Source organism: Protopterus annectens, chromosome 3.part1 (genome assembly GCF_019279795.1).
Source record: "Protopterus annectens isolate FY-2018-M chromosome 3.part1, PAN1.0, whole genome shotgun sequence".
NCBI lineage: Eukaryota > Metazoa > Chordata > Ceratodontiformes > Protopteridae > Protopterus > Protopterus annectens.
In genome coordinates this window covers 39,591,589-39,612,584 of record NC_056732.1, presented here as the reverse complement: position 1 = coordinate 39,612,584, position 20,996 = coordinate 39,591,589, and the positions used below count along the sequence as shown (strand labels likewise).

General features: G+C 37.3%; 1 protein-coding gene across 2 annotated transcripts in view; it reads left to right on the top strand.

The window, feature by feature from the left end:
- LOC122797979 (acetyl-coenzyme A synthetase, cytoplasmic-like) overlaps positions 1-10,573 on the top strand; it is a 1,448,208-nt gene extending 1,437,635 nt beyond the window's left edge. For both annotated transcript variants that reach the window (XM_044066533.1, XM_044066532.1), the window contains one exon: positions 8,790-10,573. In XM_044066533.1, coding sequence (XP_043922468.1) covers positions 8,790-8,917 — 128 coding nt within the window. In that variant the 3' untranslated portion in view covers positions 8,918-10,573. The remainder of the gene's footprint in view (positions 1-8,789) is intronic.
- The last annotated feature ends 10,423 nt before the right edge of the window (positions 10,574-20,996 follow it).

The following is a 20,996-nucleotide window of genomic DNA, read 5'->3' as shown; positions in this document are numbered from 1 at the left end:
GGAAAAAAGTGTGTTGTCCAAAGGACTTACTTTTGTACCAAGCTGCAGGAGTGAGGTTGCTCAAGTACTGATAGACCTTAAAATGTTTGTGAGGAAGCTCAACTTAAGGGTACAGTTTCATGGCAAAAGTAATGACACTGAAAATAAGCCTATTGGTGAAACTATAAAAAGGCCTAGCAGCTATTGTCCACCACTACATCAAACACTAGCTGCTTTCGAAGTGAAATGTGAGATGGATATCAGGAAACTGCTTAAAAAAACCTCCGAAGAAAAAACTTTATAACAACACAGGGAGAAATAAAAGCATTGCTTGAGCTAGGCAATGATAAATCCAGGTGTGTAATGAAGGCAGACACGGGAGGAGGTATACTTGTGACTGATACCACTAGCTACAACCAAAAGATAGAGAACATGCTGGAGGATAACAGATTTTATGAGTTATTTGCCATGGATGACATAAAAAGAGCGTATGATTTATGGAACACTAATCTCACTACATTATGGGAAGAAAAACTTATCACTGAAAATCTTTATAATTATTTATGGAGCCCATGCCCACGTTTACCTTACTTTTTTGAAATACCAAAGCCACACAAAAACAGAGAAGACCCACCTTATAGACCGGTGGTAGCAAGTGGAGGCTCCCTTACTGAAGCCACATCCATTTACCTTGATTACTTGCTGAAACCTCTGGCAGAAAAGAATAAGTCATACATAAGAGATTCAATGGATTTTTTGAAAAACATAAAAAAAAATTACAGTGGAAGCTGACAGTATTTTGGTAACTATTGATGTGGAATCCTTGTACACAGTGCTCCCTCACAATTACTGTATAATAGCAGCTATGGAGTTTTTTAAGAAACATAGGGTATATAGGCACAACTGCAAAAGTTAAGCAAGCTCATTAATCTTGTACTGGACTTCAATTTCTTTACTTTCAATGGCAAAAACTGCAAACAAAAAACTGGTATAGTAATGGGGGCTGCCATGGCTCCCAGCATAGCTAACATAGCCCTAGGCAAATGGGAGGAGGACTTTGTGTTAAACAACACATATTACATGCAGCATATCACATGCTATTTATGTTTTATTGATGATATCTTTATTGTGTGGGAAGGTAACATCTTGCAGCTTGGAGATTTTATCACTTACCTCAATCAAACACCCCCCTTTCTGAAGTTTACCTCTTCCCATAGCTGTACTTCAACCACTTTCTTAGATATGCAGATTTCCAAGGACACCAACAATAACAGAATCACCACTGATCTATTCAGAAAACCAATGAGGGTTAACTTATTACTCCACAATAAAAGTCTACATCCTACAAAAAACAAGTATAATGTGGTGAAGTCCCAAGGCTATAGATTAGCTCGATTTACCACAGAGATGGAACCAGTTTTGAGAAACCTGAACAACTTAGCAAATGATTTACTAGTGAGAGGCTATGAAAGTCAGATGTTAAAAAACATTATGGAACCCATTATAGAACTGAAAACAACTGAAGCACCTTCATTCAACCTCCCCAGTAGAAAAATGTTAAGTAATTCCACAGAGAATAACAAATGCAAAATTAGCTGCATCCTGACATACACTTTGGATTATCACAGTATCAAAAATATTATTGAAGAAAACTGTGACATTGTCAAAGGAAACCCTTTTCTGATTAACATCTTAGGTGAGGCCCCATCATTTGTTTATAGGAAGGCCAGGAACATTAGAAGTTTTGTTGAATTTAAACCTAGACCATGTGAGAAAAGCACTAAAAGATGTGAAACTAATTGTACATTTTGTATATTTACAAGGTGATAGTTTTTATTGCCCTTACTTAAAGAAGATCATTAAAACCAGTGCAGGGGGTGACTGTAACACTAAAAAAGTAATTTACAGGGCACAGTGCAATGAATGTGATGCATTTTATGTGGGCAAGACTGTAAATAAACTCAAGCGTAGGATTTCATGTCATCTGTCAGAAATCCGCTCTGGATGTAAAAATAATGCACTAGCCAAACACCTTTCTCTTCATAAAAGACACAAAGGTTTTAAGTTCCAGATCCTGGATCACATAGACATGTGTGATCTTGAAGGAGACATCCCGAATATTCTGGAGAAACATAAACTCATGTGGCAATTAAAGCTGAACTCTTTTAGGAAGCCTGGACTAAACTACTACTGTTCAATTAAAAGTGCACTGGAACTTAGAAAATTGCCACATTGTTTACATGACTAATTGTATTTTATTTTATTTTATTTTATTCTACAAATTGGTTTTAAATACCATTTAAAATCAGTTGAAATTTAAGTGTATATTTTGTTTCCATCATCATACATACATTTTTTCTTATTTTTATTTTTTTCTGGTTCTTTTTCCACTTTATTCAAAATGATGTGTAATAACAATACTAACTAATTATACAATTATATAGGTTTTTAGGGTTCTTGTACACAGACCTGAAGAAGTCTAGAAGGACGAAAGCGATCTTTGTTAACAATAGGTTATGAAAATAGAAATTGATTTTTACATGCAAAATGTATATGTATACATTTATATATATTTTTTGATTGCCAAATGAACTAAGGTTGATATATTTCCAGCCATGTAGTATATTGCCTTGGATAAAATCACAGACTTAATAATTTGGTTAAATAAGATGTACCATTAAAGTACATTAGGGTTATATATTATTATGACAGCTACTATATAGGGCAGGACCAGCTCGAATGTCACACTGATGGGGGAAGGGATGTGAATTTAACATGTGTACCAATATCACTTTGTTTACAGCACAGTAAACTACTCCCATGCCTGATAAAAAGTATATATATATTTAGAAAGCTTGTGAGGAAATTATTACTCTATTTTTGTTTTACTTGGATCACTTGTCTGTGTACATAATAAAGGATTTTCGACTGGAAACAGACTGCCTGCCATACTTGGATTACTTTTGAATACTTAGTAATGCTGTACAATTATATATTTTCTATTATTACTTTTTGTTTTGTTTTGACTTAAGACGAGTTTACGTTCACTACTTCTACTACTATTGTCTGATCTGATTAATATACAGCGATTAACTAGAGATATATGGACTGAAAATCTTCCACACAGAGAAGTTTCTTACACTGTTTTATAAAAAAGAATTTACAGTCTTATGTAGGTATGCTACTGATACATGTAACTTCATATGAATTGCAGGAGGAGTCAATTCTAGGCACATTGCAGAGGCTGGGAAGAGCAGTTTTGGCAAACATCAAAGATTGAAACAATACTAATTTTGCAAACTTTAATCATACTTTGACTTAGGAATGGGGTCCATTCCCGTCATGGTATTAAAACCCCAAAAGACTTGGAGAAATTAAAGCAAACTCAAACAGAACAAGGCAATAATCCTTGTATCAGGGCCTGCTTCACATATTTTGAGACATAGACCAAAAACTGAGCTCATGACCTCAGATATTCATTTGAAACACTCATACCAACCAATTAGGACATATTGGGTGATCTTTGAGGAGTTTCATGCCTTATCAGTTTAGGCCAGTCCACAAAAAATGGGCAGCAGCTTCACAGTCAGGTAGAGACAAATCATTCTGGTTAATGAGACATTTTGGAGTGTGTAAGCTGTTCACCGCTACTGGTTGATTTGATGGGGCAGCGATCAAGGTAGAGAACTGTGCAGTGTTTATACAGTTTACATTTCTCAATGAGAAGACAAGATGTTCCATAAACTGTAGAGCTGTTGATTGTACCAGGCCTGTCATACATCCGTCAAGACTGGATGTACATACTATGGGATAAGCTGATCCAGAACACAGTGATAGAGTTATTATAACTGCTCATATTCATCTGCATTGTGTTACAGAGGCCACCTGTCAAAAGTCGGCTCTAGGTCATTACTTGTAATATTATGCATTTTCCTTTATGTACCCAGCTCAGGATTGGCTGATCTGTGTAGAGGTGATCCATCTAAGACAGTGGCTTCAACAGCAACTTTAAGGAGACCACACCTACTTGCATTATCAGATACAGTGAGTGAACTTTAGGTTAGAACAGTCATAATTACTTGAACAAACCTCAGTCATAGCATATTACAGAGGACTTCATAAGCAAGAGGAAGAGATGACCCATCGTAAATCCAGATACTGAAAATACCCCAGGCTAATCAGTGTGGATGTAACACACTGACCTTCTGAGGATGCTAGTTAGCTGTTTTATTTATACCTTCAAATTACATGGTGGGCACTAAGCAAGACAGAGGTCAAGAGCTTTTCTTTCAAAACAAACTCATCAAAGGCAGCTTAGTAAAGACAAAATAGTATTGCATCAAAATGAATGTTCACTGAAAAGTCATATTGTCATGGAAAATTGCAGAATGCATACTTTACAGACTTAGACATTGTATACCTTGTGGAAAGCAAAGCCTCTTTTACCTCACATAATCTGAACATCCCAGACACCTTGTAGTATAACCTTAATACTAAGCCTAAAGTAATCCCAACCTTACACTTTATACCTAGCCCTAAACCTATCTTTAATCTTAAATGTGACCCTAAACTTAACCCCAACCCTAACACTAAAAATAACCAAATGAAATGTAACCTTAATCTTATACATAACCCTAAATTTAACTCTATAAATATTTCTCTAAAAATAACCAAAAACAAAGTCTTAATCCTAACCCGGCTAAAATCCCAACTCTGAAGTCACAGACTTTTGTAAATTCAGTAGCAACCATATTTGACGAAAAGGCACTTTTTTCACTGAAGGTAATGTTTGTCCAAATGACATTTCATTCAGTACAGCACTTATAAAAATGCCAAGAAAGTACTTGAAGGAGTTGGTATCCTTCATGGAAACCTGTAGCACTGTATGCGCTAGTTTCTTACAGTGATTTAAAATAGAGTACCCTCACTACTGACCATTTCTCATTTATGGTCCAGAGTAATGGAGATCCAAACAGGAAATGTTGCTCTTATTTGGGATGAAAATTAATGTTTAAACAGGTCTGGCCAATACACAAAAAAAAAAAAAAACAAACAAATGTTTTGTAAGGTGCAAGCCTCATACTTCCCATATGGCTCTGCATCCAACTTCTCTCTCTGTAGCTATGTATATATGTAGACATAATTTGGTCAGCTCTTCCTTTGATCAATATCTGTTTATCCAAAAAATTTGACCAACTAAACAGATGATCGACAGATGTGCAAGATCGCACAGTTCTCGGGGTAGGGAAATATACAGTATATTTCATTATCAAGGGGGTGCAAGAGAGCTTGCCCTCCTGCAAAAATTATTTGTTTATTATTTTTGTTTTTTATGTTTTTGCATGCACACAGATTGTCGATCGGCACATTGTTAGTAGTATGTTGGTGTCTGCAAAGTCAATCTTTTTGGTGTTGACTTTGTAAATGTCAGGATTTAGGTGTTTGAATCAATATCAGTATACATGCACACATATGTATATAATATACATATACATATACAATATATACATATACATATGTACACATACACAGGCATACACTAATTCTGAGATAACACATTAGCAAGGTTGCTGTCTTCAGTGTGCCCCAGTTGATTAAAGTTTTAGTGAAATTACACCACTCAGTTTTGAATTGACTAGCATGCATTCAGCGATTCGATGATAAGGGGGTAATCCACTTTTGTATTTATTGGAATACCATAGGCATACCTCTCAACCTTTTAGAGTAAAAAATCTGGACAAAGCCTAAAATGATGGGGGGACAAATAGGGATAGATTTTAAATATTGCTCTTACAAACTTAGAAAGTTAATAGAATAATAGGTTTTGCATTAGCATGACTTTTCTAAAGAATGTGGAGTCTTAAGCTCAAATGTTTGTCATTATTTAATGACTTCAATCTTCAGCTATTTGCCAGAAAAGTACAGATTTTAGGAGGAACACATCAAAAATATGAGGCAAAAATCTGGACATTCTGCGAAAATCTGTAGAGTTGAAAGGTATGACCATAGGTGGTTAAATGTCTTTGTTTTCAAATGCATTCTGTTATGAGTAAACTCTTCTAATGGGATGTTTGAAAAGAGTGAGTGGGAGACTGGTATTTTTGTGAGATTGCTGGATACCAGAGACAGGGAAATTTTCCCCTTTTCACAGGTATTGTGAAATCCTGGCATTGGTATATTTAAGTTACTGGGGATTTGAGGGATGCAAAGGGGCTTGCTGCACCGCAAAAACACTTCTTTTAATGTTTGTTCTGTTTTCATTGAGTTTTATTTTTTCCAGCAAAATTGACTGCAGGGATTGTCTTTTGGTTCAGAAAGTGAATTTTCAAACTATTTTGCCAATATTTCAAGCAGTTGAACTTTTGCTGGTAGCATTACCTGTTCCATCTTCAAAAGAAGAATGATGCCAGACAATCATTACTGCCATCGGTTCAATGCTGCCACTCAACAGTGATGAAGAGAAAAGCTTCTGGCCACTGCATTCAAAGAGGTGGGCAGTTGAGTGACCATTAATTATGGACTAGAAGTGCCCATTCAGCAATCCTGAGCATCAGGCTGGAACTTCGCCACAAGGATTAATGCTTACAGGGTAGGTCATGGCATTAGGTCCTTTGGTGGGTAAGTTCATTATACTCATCTCTCTTGAAGAGAGTCAGAGTCACTGAGCTCTGCTGCCTAACCTGGACTGGGATTTTTCCAGAGGGGAGCCTCCTGGGTTATGAATCTGTGTCTCCAGCATGTCCTATTTATTTCAGTGCATGTCATAAACTCCTTTTTGACTTACAAGGGCTCACGCTCATTGAATTTCTGCCACTTGAATAGACAGTAGGGGAACAGAACAAGAGCTTCCCCAAGCTTACATCTTTGGGGATGAATACTGACTTGCCACCCAAGTCCCGGATAAACAGCTGGAGATCAAGGTCAGTGGAACGGTCCTTGGGAGTGGCCTGTTAAATCACCTTTCATGGGTCAGGAATATCTGAGGTTCAAGTATTCCCTTCTTTGTCTTCTTCTCAGAGGCAGAATGGTCTCTCTGCCCTGACTGAGGGGAGGCCATTGGGTCATCCCAGGAAAGGGCTTCCAGCTTAGGGCCTAGACATCAACAAGATATTTGCCTGGTAGGAGCATGAGTTATAGTCACAGGACTGCACCATTAGGAAATATGGGGCACATTCAGGATCAGAAAGAAAGTGAATGGAAATGTCTTCCACACCTTTGAAGCACCCATGTGGTGATCAAAATATGAAGCTTTGAAGTTTTGAAATGATTTATTTAGTCTCACTTTTATATGTCAAAAACCTGGCATTTTAACAGGGGTGTGTACACTTTTACACTTTTTATATCCACTGTGTGTTTTTATATATATATATATATATATATATATATATATATATATACACACACACACACCCACCCTTGTTTGTTGATGGGATAAGCCCACATGACACAGCTGTCCTTTTTCAGCGTTGACCATGTCTGGTTAAGTGACTTGCTCAGTCACATAGTAGGGAAATGCAGTTGAAAACAAACCGTGTACCATAGGTACAGCAAAAAGCTCATTAACAGCTCAGGGCTGTAGTCCTCTGTGCTATTGTACTTCTTTACACACGTCAGTTTTCTGAGTAGAATATGCAGTTTTGACATAACAGTTATTTTGTGCAATATTTAATTTCATTATGTGATTGTGTATCGGTGCACCCATGTTTGAAACTTAGCAAGAGATGACAGGTGTATTATAAAGTAGAAAACCTTCTAACAGCACAGGTAGAACTTGCTGTATACTATATTATGCAGTTATTACACGTCTGTATAATGTAAGGGAGCCAGTATTGCTCTATGTTTATTAAGCTGCTTATATTAGCTGTGATCAGGCGTTTTGGGAAGATAATTAGTACTTTCCTGTTTAATTATCGCTATAAGACGATGATTGTTTCATTATTAGCTTCACATGGAATGTTTTACAGTTAAGTTTTTTAAAAGTACATATGCAGAATTATCATGTATTATTGCTGTTTTAGTGATGTTTAGACATCTGATGTAAAGATATTTAGCAATCCAGAAGAACATATGCACATCATTCTATACATTGCTGATATTCATTTGGATTTAATTTTATCATATCATTTACCAGTTTTTGCATCAAAATATGCAGTGGCTTGTTTGAGGAATATTCATATATGTCTTATTTTATTTTTCACATGTTTAATATTTTGAAGGTAAATACTTAAGTGTAATATGCTACATACATTTTAGTTTTTACTTTAATGATTCATCCAGGTGTTCATCTTAGTAGCCTGCAGCTATTATTTCCTTGGCATCCATAAAAGTGGAGATGGATTTTCTTTCACTCTTCCAAAACTGGTACAGTTTCAAGGGAACTAAAAGAAAAACGCAGTCAGGCATTCATTTTGTTATCCACACAACTGCATGCTTTCTTGTCAGTAAGCATTTCTAGAATTAAAATTTCTGAGGTTTCCTAGTTTACAGCATCTTACGGCAGATTTAATTTTTTATAGCACTCACGACAAAATGGTATCTGGTGGAACCAAGAACATGTTGTTCTGTGGAATATAACATGAATCTGTACTGGTGCACACTGGCTACAGATATGTAGGAAACAGTCAATATTCTTTAGCGGGCTACAGTAAAAGTATAGTTGCACATCTGATGAGGGAGATATCATGCATTAGTTATTTGAAATTGTTGCCGATTTTTAAGGAAGAAACATGCTTTCCCTGTACTGTCTTTTATAAGTAGTATCCTGATTTATTGTACAAGATCTGACAGTTGTTTTCATTCTTTATATGCAGGTAAAATAATGAGACGTGTGTTGAGGCAGATAGCCCGTAATGAAAGAGATTTGGGAGATATTTCCACTCTGGCTGATCCAAGCATCGTCGAAGTCCTCTTCAGTCAAAGATGCCAAGCAGCTGCCTGAGTGCATGTATTACCTGCTCCTTCTTTCCACATATAACTTTAAAGTTCTGTCCTACAATGCTGCATTCTTTGAAATGGATTTACTTAGGGTTTTATTGATTTTTTTTAAGTATGAAGATACTCTGTATATATCCTGATTTTAGACATTGAGAGAATTCTGCGCATGGCATGTCTACTACTTGTAATATGCTTTAAAGCAGTAATTAGACCTGCAGTCAGCAGTATTACAATCACTGTTTTCATGATGTAAATAATGTAATTTGTCACATGGGTTTGGTTTCTCAGTTATGCTGATGACATTGTTATAAGGGTATGTTTTGTTCATTCCTTAATCCCGTATGCTTGAAATCAAATTAAGCCATCCCTGCATTAAATTGTTATAGCTGTGAGCAGTGTATCAGTAACTATGGCATGTAAGCTCCTTAGCAGCTGGCATAAGAATTAATTTTTTGTGATCTGTTTGAACTGCTGTTAAAGTTGTCTCCTCTCAGAAAGATATGAGGCCTTCAGTACACAATAATGTCAATATTTGAGCAGGAATGGCGTAAACCAGTGAATTAGCACAGATGTGCATCAGTTGTAACGTAGATGAGTTTAAACACTTTGCAGGATAGTCTCACAGAATAACACATATTGTCTATTGGCTTGTTTTTACTAACTGTTATTATTGTAGCCTGAATTCAGTTCTGTCTATCAGTAATTGGGGTCGCTCAACCATGCTACAGACAGCTCATCTACTGTTATGACTTCCTTTACATGACATCATATCACAGCAGTCCCAGCCTTTTTCTTATTTTGTACATGGGGTCAGGGTATCACAGTGACCATCGGCTAGAACCAGTGCTCACACCACTGGGTGGCTAGCTCTGCTGTGATAAAACTGCCTTTACCTGTTTTGCTTTTATAGTCATCCATATAATTATTTATTTTTTAATTTATTTGTTAACTGTGAATTGGTCCATTGTGGGCCCTTTTCAGCCACTACCTGGACAACAAGGGCAAAGATAATTGCACTGTGTATATGGGCACTTTGGAATACCCAGTTAGCTGACTTGTTTGGAAAATAGGAGACAGAATACCTGGAGAATACGCTAACTCCATACAGTGACTGGGGGTTAGGATTGACCCTCAGAGCTGTAAAACAGAACTCAACCACTGAGACACATTTCTGCATTGCATGAAGTATGTGAAATAGGTTTGACTGTGTTTGGCTAGTATCACTTCAGAAGGGAAGTGGTACTGTTATGTTGCGATATGCAGTGACATCATTACCTGAATGACAGCCATTACTTAGCACTTTATACATCCTGTTTGTAACCTTCTAATGAGAGAGGTCATTGTGACCTCAAGTCTGCAGAGTCTGTATTGGAAATATTGTCATTACATTGTTGAGGCAGCATTCCTTCATTTATTTTTACTTTTTACTGAAATTCAGATTTGCATATTACATAGTTTCTTGATTAAGATGGTCCTAGTACAAGTGTTTCCTCAAGTAATGGTAATGTTTCTGGTACCTTGTTTCCTTAATTTAAATGACTGTGACATCACAAGTGAGGATCTTTGCACCATGTGAGCAAGAGGAAACCATGTGGTGTAAAGAAAGTCAATATTCAATCATACTGCTTTTTTTATAATAAAACCAATGGAAATGAAAACATTAAGAGATACATAGCTGATATATATTTTTTGTTTTTAAATTTCTTTTGAAATGTCAGTAAGTTTATGGCAAATGTGCACTTCTGAATTTCATTTGAAATCTCAGTATGCTTACGAGCAAATGCACTGTCAAATAATTTTATAGAACGATTGAATGAAGTGCTTGCATCATTTTGGTTTAGAAAATAACGTCCGATCATTTTATTCATATGTTCTATTGCTGTGCCCTTTCCTGGACCACATTTTAAAGGTATCCAGCTGTCATTGTTAGTGTTAGACATTTATTTTCTGTTTTGAAATTTACAGTATTTTTTTCATGTTCAGATTGAACTGAAACTGTATTCAGTGACCACTTTACTGTTGCATGCAACAGGTGGAATACATTTTTTCACTTACAGTCACCTGTAATGTAGACTAATGTCCAGAAAAAAACGTAAACTCCTAATACTGCTAAAACCACACATTAGGAACAAAAAAAACACTGTAAAATACAGTATAAATCCTCTTTGGTCTGAGGAACCAACCAGGGCTGGTTGCAAAAGTGCTTACCTACAATAAAGAGCATTGGATTTATACTGGATTTTACAGTGCTTTTTAGCTCCTTCAGTGTGGTTTTAGCAGTTTAGGAGTTTACATTTTTTCTGGACATTTGCCTTGGTGTGTTTACTCCTATACTTCATAACTAGGCTTCTTCTTTTTTATTGTGTAATGTAGACTAAGTGACTGCAGTTATCACACAATTGTGTACCCTTGTTGTGAAAAATTATGTTGATCTTGCAGGAAATAGCCATTGAGGAGGAGTAAGGAAAGGCCTGTTGTACTTCCAAGTGCATTGAATTCTTCCATGGACTAGACATGTTTGGTCCAACACCCTTTCTCTAGATATTTTCTGTTAAGGGATTTGTTTTCATTTCTAAAGTGGTTTTTATGTCTTTTGAACATCATGAGAATGTCTGATTTTTTTTTCATCTGCAAGGCTTTGAATGTTATAGGTACCAACCTAATTAAGCCATTGCGGTTTGACTGCATGTGTCACTCATTCCATTACAGGTACGCACTTTTGTTGCATTTTCTGCATTTTCATTTTGTCTTTGGTTTGGACCCCCCTTCTTTTTATTTCCGCAGTATGGGGGACCCATCCACTTTAATCTGAAAATGATTAGTGCTTAATCTCCTGACAATACAGTTGATATTTTTCTTTCTTAAAGGAATGGATGATTTTTTACTTCTGTCTGGTGCAGGCTGCTTCACCTCTAACTAGTCTTTCCTTACCAGACTGCTCAGTAGCTACAAAGAACATAGCCTCCTGAGATGTAAATTATGATTTCTTAGTTTGTTTCACTCTCTATTAAAAAAGATAGAAGAGGAATAATCTTTAAAGTATTTTAAAAGGTAGCCCAATGGGAATCTCACTGATAAGTATAATTAAAGTAATGACTAAGAAAATATTAAATTCATTATTAATAGTAGCTCAGTTACTCACCAAAGATATCTTAGAATAATTTCACTCTTCAATGACTTTTGGAAAATTGCACCAAAAACAGTGGTCACTGCAAAAGCAAGTCTTTCTGGCAGTTTTTTATCTGAAATGTACAACCAAGAATATGTGAAAGCAATTTTCTAATTCATACCTATGAAAAGTAAAGAAACTCTGCCACTCCCATTCAGAAATTAAGCCATAATGGCGTACAACTTTGAAGTGTTAGACAGTCGGCAGCCACTGGGTGATAAACGCTTTACTCTGTATGCGCTTTATAGCTGTCTCTGCTTATTATCCATATCTATCTGTTCACTTTGATAGTGGTGATTTAGTCCAGTGATTTGGCTTTTAAATCTCCTGATGATTATGAAGAGGAAGGAGGAATTCCTTAACCATGTTGGCACCACTTTCCAGAAATGCTTTCATCATTTGTGTACTGAATGTAACGGCAACTGATAACTTTTTCCCAGAGGTGAATCCGCTGTACTGGATAATTTTCGACTGTGAGCAATTGCTGTCATTTTCCTTTTTCATTTCATAACTGAGCTGTTTCTAAACATTATAGAAGTCTGTTTCTGCCAAATATATCATCAGGTATAATCTATCTTAATACTGAGTATCTCTTTGCACTCCCATCCACAGACTGAAGAATTAGTTTCAACTGCAATTCATAACAAGACAGCCTAGTTTCTAGACAAAATAAGTAAAATAAAACTCCACAATGGCTGGATAATATGTATAAAACGTGTTATACCACACTCTCACTGCTGCCGCACCTCATTACTTAACACATTATATATATATATATAGTGCCAGAGAATGAACATGGAATTTGCAACCTATTTGCTTAAAGGAATAAAATCCACCTTCTCATACAGTTTAGCTCCACCCTTTACAGTAACAGTAGAACTAGCAAGAAAAAAACGCTCTGAGATCTAGCAGTACTAACCTGTCCGTATGGGAAGGAATGGCAGTCCCAAATGAACCCATTAAATGAATCTGTAAACCCCTGAAAACAAAACCCTAAAAGACAGCTTCATCAAAACCACAAAACAAGAGTAAACGTTCACACAGTTTTCCTTGCAGTGCCAAAACTGCCATAGCCTATCTGCAGGGGCCGTGGTGGTGTTGTATCATATTGTAATCAGCTTTGTGGTCTCTGCATGTGGGGGCAGGAGACATTAATTTCCCCCACCTTAGCACCAAGAACTACAGGCATACCCAACTTTACCCTTTGTGAAACCACGATAAGCAGCCTGTTCATCGTAATGTAGAAGTAATAGCCAAGTCTGTCATCCACTGATGCCAGATGTTCAGGAAGTTTACGGTTATTCAAGTTGTCTGTTTCAGTGACAGAATTCAGAGAATCAAGGAATTTGATCGGAAGAATATTTGATGATCCCATATAAGTGCACAGCATGCCACAGAAGGTGCCACTTAATAAATGGTGGTGGTCACAACTGTCAGGCTGCCCTCCATTCATGCTGAGGTAGCATCCCTGCTTTGAGATCTGTGTTATGAGTGGCAGAATATTTTTTTCTTCTGCAAAAAAATATAATCAAAACAGCTTTGACTGTAAAGCAAAGGTTTTTATTCTGAGTATTGCAGTGCTGATTGCAGAACCAGACTGTTGGTAATTGTGCTGTTTCCCTTTAAGATGAGTCAGTACTAGTAGCTACTTGTCAATTTATATGTTTCCTTTTATTGCATTTTAAATTACTAGCAACAGATAGTTCATTCTAGATACAGTGCATCTCTCAAAAGCTCCTGTTCAGACTCATATTTATAAATGGTCACATTATTTTGTAGAAAACTAAGATTAGGTGACCTGTGTACACCTGAGAAGTACTTAAAGTACTTACTATATTTTTATTTTTCAAGGAAACTGTGTAACATTTAAGCTTCCTTCCAATATATGCCACTTGCAGGTCTGCTGCAAGGCCTTTCTTTGTCTGTGTTTCTGTTGTTCTTAGCAGTAGTGATAACTCATCTGAGCAGATATTGCCTTTCTTCTCCACTTACCTGATTAAGGTAGACTGTGTGTAACATTCCGGAATACTCCAGAATTACTTAAATTAATCAGTGTCTTCTGGAGTCGTACTACTCAGGTTATTCATATGCCAGATTCCACAACTTCAAACTTCTTCTTCTTCTTTTGGCTGCTCCCGTTAGGGGTTGCCACAGCAGGTCAACTGGTTCCATTTCTTCCTGTCCTCTGATCTTGCTCTGTCACACCAACCGCCTGCATGTCCTCTCTCACCACATCCATAAACCTTATTGTAGGCCTTCCGCTTTTCCTGTTACCTGGCAGCTTCATCCTTAGCATCTTTTTCCCAATATACTCTGCATCCCTCCTCAGCACATGTCCAAACCAACGTAATCTTGCCTCTCTGGCTTTCTCTTCAAACTTTCCAACCTGGGCTGACCCTCTAATATACTTATTCCTAATCCTGCTCATCCTCTTCACACCCAGTGCAAATCTTAACATCTTCAACTCTGCCACGTCAAGCTCTGACTCCTGCCTTTTTGTCAGTGCCACTGTCTCCAACCCATATAACATAGCTGGTCTCACTACCCTCTTGTAGACCTTCCCTTTCACTCTTTCTGGTACTCGTCTGTCACAAATCACTCCTGACACTCTTCTTCACCCACTCCATCCTGCCTGTACTCTGTTCTTCACCTCTCTTCCACACTCACCATTACTCTGAACTGTTGATCCCAAGTACTTAAACTCATTCACCTTCGCCACCTCTACTCCCTGCATCCTCACCATTCCTCTGTCCTCCCTCTCATTCACACATATATATTCTTAGTCCTGCTGACCTTCATTCCTCTTCTCTCTAGAGCATATCTCCACCTCTCCAGGGTCTCCTCCACCTGTTCCCTACTCTCACTACAGATCACAATGCCATCTGCAAACATCGTAGTCTACGGGGACTCCTGTCTGATCTCGTCTGTCAACCTGTCCATCACCATTGCAACAACTTCAAACTGTGGGGTGAAAACAGACCTGTGGCTTATCAACATTCATCTTGTCGACCACACAGACAACAGAATGTCTGCCATAACAATATAGGTGTGAGATCTACACAGGCACTGCAGCATGTCCAAAGGCAACCTGGAACATAGAATGGCTCAAAAAAAGAAGGTAAAAGTGGGGGCTGTAGCCATTGCAGCCCAAGTGTTACTTTTCTTTTGCAGACCTTTCCTGTGTAAATAATATAGCTGCCTATGTGCATCAGGCATCTCCCTCCATTGTACTTTCTTCATTAACGTTTGTCTAGTAGTTGGCTTAGAGGATTAAGGAGCTATTAACAAGCTGTTTTCTGTGATCCAGTGGTGCAAGGTTTTATTCCCTCAACCTTCATTGCATAACTGTGTGACTTTGAGCAAGTTACTTAACCAGACACTGATCCTGGGATGAGTCTGGAAAAGGTCCATTGAGATCAGTGCTCTACCCCAAAAAACAAAAATAAATAAACTTCTGGCATTTTCCTGGGCTGAATGATCAACAAGATGAATGCTGACTTGTGGTTCCAGATCCCTTTGTAGCATATTAGAGCACAACTGGACATAACAGCAAGGCACGCCTCTACACCTTCTGGACATCGTGGTCCACCTCCAGAAGATCACTCAATACTTTGTCCTGCCATAGTCTAAACCATTGATTACTTTAGATCAGAACAGACAATGCCAGATTTGGGGTTGCATTAAAAATGGGGCGATCAAGCATGGAAATGCAGTTTTTGTCCCTTAGTCCTCAATCACGAGGTTGCACCAGGGATGCAGGCATCAGAACAAGCAGTGGGACTCTTCCCTCCATTTCCTGTTATCCTGAAATTTCTTGAAAAGGCCAAGATTAGCAAAGCCAAGGTCATTCTAATAGCCCCATCTGTTTTGGCCTCTCCTCTTGGACAGGCCCCATATATCTATCTCTCATATTTTATTACATTTATCTAGATTTTCAGTCATTTTTTTCTCTATCTGGTTGTAAACAATGTTGTCTGTTTTTGACTAAATGCAAATTATGTGAAGCTCAACTTTGTTCATTTGTGAATGATGGATTATAGGTTATATGTTGGGAGTATACTAACACATTCTGTAGTGTTTCACAAGTTGGTAGCAGTGGCACTTACCCTGAAATGCATCATATATGTAAAAATAGGAAAGTATGCAGGTAGTCCTTTATTTTAAGTAACTGCTTGATGACACTCACCTTTAAACTTGGGAAACATTGTTTACTGCATGGTGTCAACTTTGACTTTTCCAGATGCAAAACTGAACAGTAGTTTGTATTTTCCTTAATGTATGGGTATGCATTACAGTAAGCAATTTGTATTTTCCATATGGATTTTATCACTAACAAATTGTAAGGAGTATAATGCACATAACAAATTAATTTGTAAGGAGTTCCTCATTTTTAGAGATTTCTGAAAATCCATAAAACAAGAATAGATGTTTACTAGGAGTGTTACAAACAAGTCTCATAATAATTACCAAATTTTTAGATGATTGTTGAAGTCTGGAGAGGAGCAGTCCATGCATTTATGACTGGCATCTTCTTGTTAATATAAAACATGTGCTGTTCTTATTTGCATTGCCCCCCCATTAATGTGCAGAAATCATAAGACTTTGAAGTTTGCGTAAATGTCAAGAATTCCATTAAAACTATTCTGTATGTTATAATTCATTTGAAACACGACTGTCAACTACATATTAAATGCAGTCTGTGTGGCTTCAGTTAGTGTTTTCATCACCTGTTTTTATACTATTGTTTGTGTATAAAATCTATATTTATAGTATTTTTTATATTTAAATTGAAATTGATGAAGTTAATCCTATTCTTAAGTATATTGAGAGTGGTCATCTTAAGATTCTGCTGCATCACCTATGGTGTTTCTGATCTTACTTTTCACTTGTGTGCCAAAGCATCCTGGTTTAGAAGAAAAAATCGAGTGTATTTCAGGCCATCTTCTTAAATTAATACTTCTCTCCTGATGCTGTCATGATTATATGTGATCTATGTTAATGTCATATATTTTGTCAAAGACAGTTTTATAGAGTAATTTATATTTTGACATGAAGGACAATAGTGAATGTAATGTATGCCTCAGTCTTTTAAAATGTATAGTTGTGTTGTTTTTCCTGTTTCTGTGGTAATGTTTAAAAAAAAAACAGAGGAGTTGAAGGTAGCTAAAGCCTGTTATAAGACATTATAAACGTGTAGGTGTAGCAGTTTGGTGATACAGGATTAGACGCTCTGTTTCTTAATGATGCTCCAGAAAAACAGTATTCATAGTGTCTCTGCTTATTTGAGTTGTGGTTGATGTCTTGGGGAGTATTAAAAAAAAAAACAACCCCTCAATACTAAGTGAGGATTACTTAGACTGGCTTGATGCAGATATCAGATGTGTACAAAATCTGTTCTTAAGTGAATCTGCATGATTCGGTCTCATCTGATTCAAGCCATTTCACATTTGCAGTAGTATGCAATGATCTACGGTACTTTGGGAGTGAAAGAGACAGGCATTTTAATATCATTACACCTTTTATCATCAGAGACTGCAAAACCTGTTCATCTCGTGTATCACTTCGCAGATGTGAATGGTCAAACTTGTGTAACAGACCCTTTTTAATATATTAATTATGTCTGTATATAGAGCATTATTTTCTCACTGTGCAAAGAAATAAACCAAAGTATTATATCACCCATACTGTGCTGTGTGTAATTTTTGTGTTTCTTACATTATGTTAAAAAATGTTTTCTCTGTACTGACTAATAAAATGATTAAGCGTGAAACTACTTTAGCTAATTTGATAATTAAGCAAACACTGCATATGATTGAACTAACAATGAAGACCGTCCTTGATGGACCCTTGGTTGCACTGATTTTCACCATACAAAATACAGTAATTTTTTTCCTTTTGTAACATCCTGATCATGGCATAATAGTCTGACTACATAAGCATGTGTGTTCACTTAAACACATTCCTTTCATCTTTTATGCTAGTCACACAGTTGAGATCATTGTTCTTAATATTACAAGTGAGATCCTGCATTCACACACTAGGTTTAAGAAGTGTCCATCAAAATACAAGCCATGTCTTGAACTAGCATTACTTTTACTGTTTCTAGGAAGAGCACAACATTGACATCTACTGCAAATGCCTGAGATGTAGTTTGCTACTTGAAGATAAAGAAAGGAGATACTTTTGACCTTCTTGCAACCAAAAACATGCCAGGTGTTGTAAGCTCCTTATGTGGGGACCAGGGATTTGGAGTTCATTTAAGGACCAGAGGAGGCCCCTTCGACACAACTGAAGGCATAAATTGGAACAGTGTCATTAGACTGAGGTCTAACACTCCTTGAGGTAATCTGGAGTTCATACAACTCTCTGGTTCATGCAGATATTGAGCTTATCTGTGCCTGACAATAGGTTAATCCTGTACAAACACTTTCTGCACTGGAAGACGAGTGTACAAGAAAAGTCTAGGAAGTCAAAAATGATGAAGTCATTGTTAGTTACATTAGACCCAAACTTGAGTATGGAATAACAATATGGAAACCCTGTAAAAAAAAACAAGCATGAGTAAACTGGAAATAGTACAGTGGAAATATACCAAGGGCATCCATGGATGTGAACATTTAAGTTATTATGAAATACTAAAATATCAGAAGTTGAACAGTGTTTCTTACAGATATATAAGAGGAAATCTTATTCAGGTATATAGGGCATTTAGAGAGAACTACCTCAGGGAATGTTTGGGGCTATCAAAAAGTACTAGAGAATCAAACAACCTATGTAGAAGATTGTAAAGGAAAGCGAAGTGTACCAATTGGTTCTCTGACAGAGTAGCTGATGCATGGAACAGACTACGAAATTACATTAAAGCAAGTACTAGTTTAGATATTTTTAAGAAGAGCCTGGACACTTATTATGGGAACAAGCGTTTTGGTATAATGGCAGACTAGAAGGGCATCAATCCCCGTGCTTGAAATATTTGTATATATGTATGTATTTGTATGTAAGTAAGGCACTCCCTCTCACAAGAACACTAGTCCATCTACCTATTTAACTGAATAAACTACTTCAACAAGGTATCTCTCTGATATTCACAGGGAGGGTATCAGAGAGAGACTCTCCTAGAGCTGTTATTTAAAGTGATTTTACCTAGACTAATCCTTTGTTCTCTTTTTCTGAAATGGATGGGAAGGTTGTTGATAAGTATGGGGGAAAAGTGTATGCTTCTTCAACTTTGATTTTCAGAATGTTAAATTGTGAGGCTCATATATTAAAGTTTATTCTGACTAATTGTGAAAGTATGAAGAATGTTGTACCTGCAGTTTCTTCTCGTGTGGAAAAATCTGTTTTAAATAATTTAGTTTTTTCCATTGTACAGAGCCACTAGTCATTGTGGCCATTGGTACTGTTTTGAGGTGGTTTACCTGAGTTCTCAGAACCTCCTAGATGATGTGAAAAATGCGATATTAAAGTCTTCTCTGGATATAGAATTAACTTTTGGTTCTGCTGTAGAGGTAATCAAAAAGTGTGATGAAAGGAGTACGTTGATTCAGGGAATCTCTACGATTTTTCATCCCTCTTTTTCCAAATTTTCTAAGGGATTCTCTAACTAATCATCCAATCTTGGCAAAAAAACAGTCTCAATAAAATGCTGTAAAAAGAGACATTTAAGAAGAAATGGCGGGGGTGGGTCCAAAAAGAATTCAGGAACCCTCCAAAACCAAGGACAGTCTAGCAAGTCAGAATGACTATTTAAGGGACCTTGTCTCTTCCCCACACTGGCAGTTCCTTTTACCTTACAGAAATTCTGAATCTCCACTTTTCTCTCTGGCAACAGACAGTGTCAGACAAAAGGGTTCAGAAGGTCATTCATCAAGGTTACAGATGGTAGTGGGAGGATATGTTTCTTTTCAAGTGGGTAAGTCCTCATCCACCAGACCAGACTCCCTTATTTCTTCCTGTCCATCAACACATGCTGTCCCAGAGAGTGATAGAACAGGTTCCTCCTTTCAAGGTTAGGAAAGGTTTTTATTCAAGGATGTTCCTAGTGCCAAGGAAAGCAGATGCTTAGAGATAAGTTCTGGATCTTTCTTTCCTAAATTTGTTTGTGATAGTGCCCAAGTTTGAAATGGTGTCACTTCACAACCTATTGCCACTTATTCCTCATTTAAGTTTCCTGGTAACACTAGATTTAAAAGATGTGTATCATCACATTCCTATTCATCTAGACTTCAGGTGTTTCTCAGGTTCTGTGTCTGGATCACATTATCAGTTCTCTGTGTTACCCTTTGGAATCTCCACTGTGCCAAGATTGTTCACAATGGGTCTGGCTACAGTTATATTTCAGTGCAGGATACAGAGTATCCACATTTTCCATATTTAGATGATTTGCTTATCTTTGCAGTCCGACCCCTCTACACCCAGGGCCAGAAGTGGGTCACCAGAGATCATAGGATCATAGGAAGTTACTGGCCCTGAAGCCCTTACAAGCCTAACCAAGAATTTATCCCATATTCCAACAAGTCAGCACCCGATGCCCCTGTCTGGCAGGGAGACAAGTAGAATCCCAGGGGTGTATTTTCTGGTCCCCATCCAGTTATCCAGGTTGCAGTTAAAAAGGGTTAATAAGGTACTCTGCTTGATGTGGAGGGGGTGTTTCTGGGACACAAATCTGTCCCGCCAACAAGTCCTATTGTTGTCACAGACCAGGTTGAGATCATGAGTGCGGGTTACTTGAATATAGCTTGACTTGCAGATGTGCAGCAGTTCCCATCAAGGCAGGATCAGAGATTGCTTTGTATGCCAGACAGACCTCACCTCTGAGGAGTCTGTATGAAACTGAGTAGAGGAACAGGGCTTTTAGCCTATCTGTGTAGGGTAGAGGTTTGAGGCCCTGGATTCTCCTGGTGAGAAACCTCTG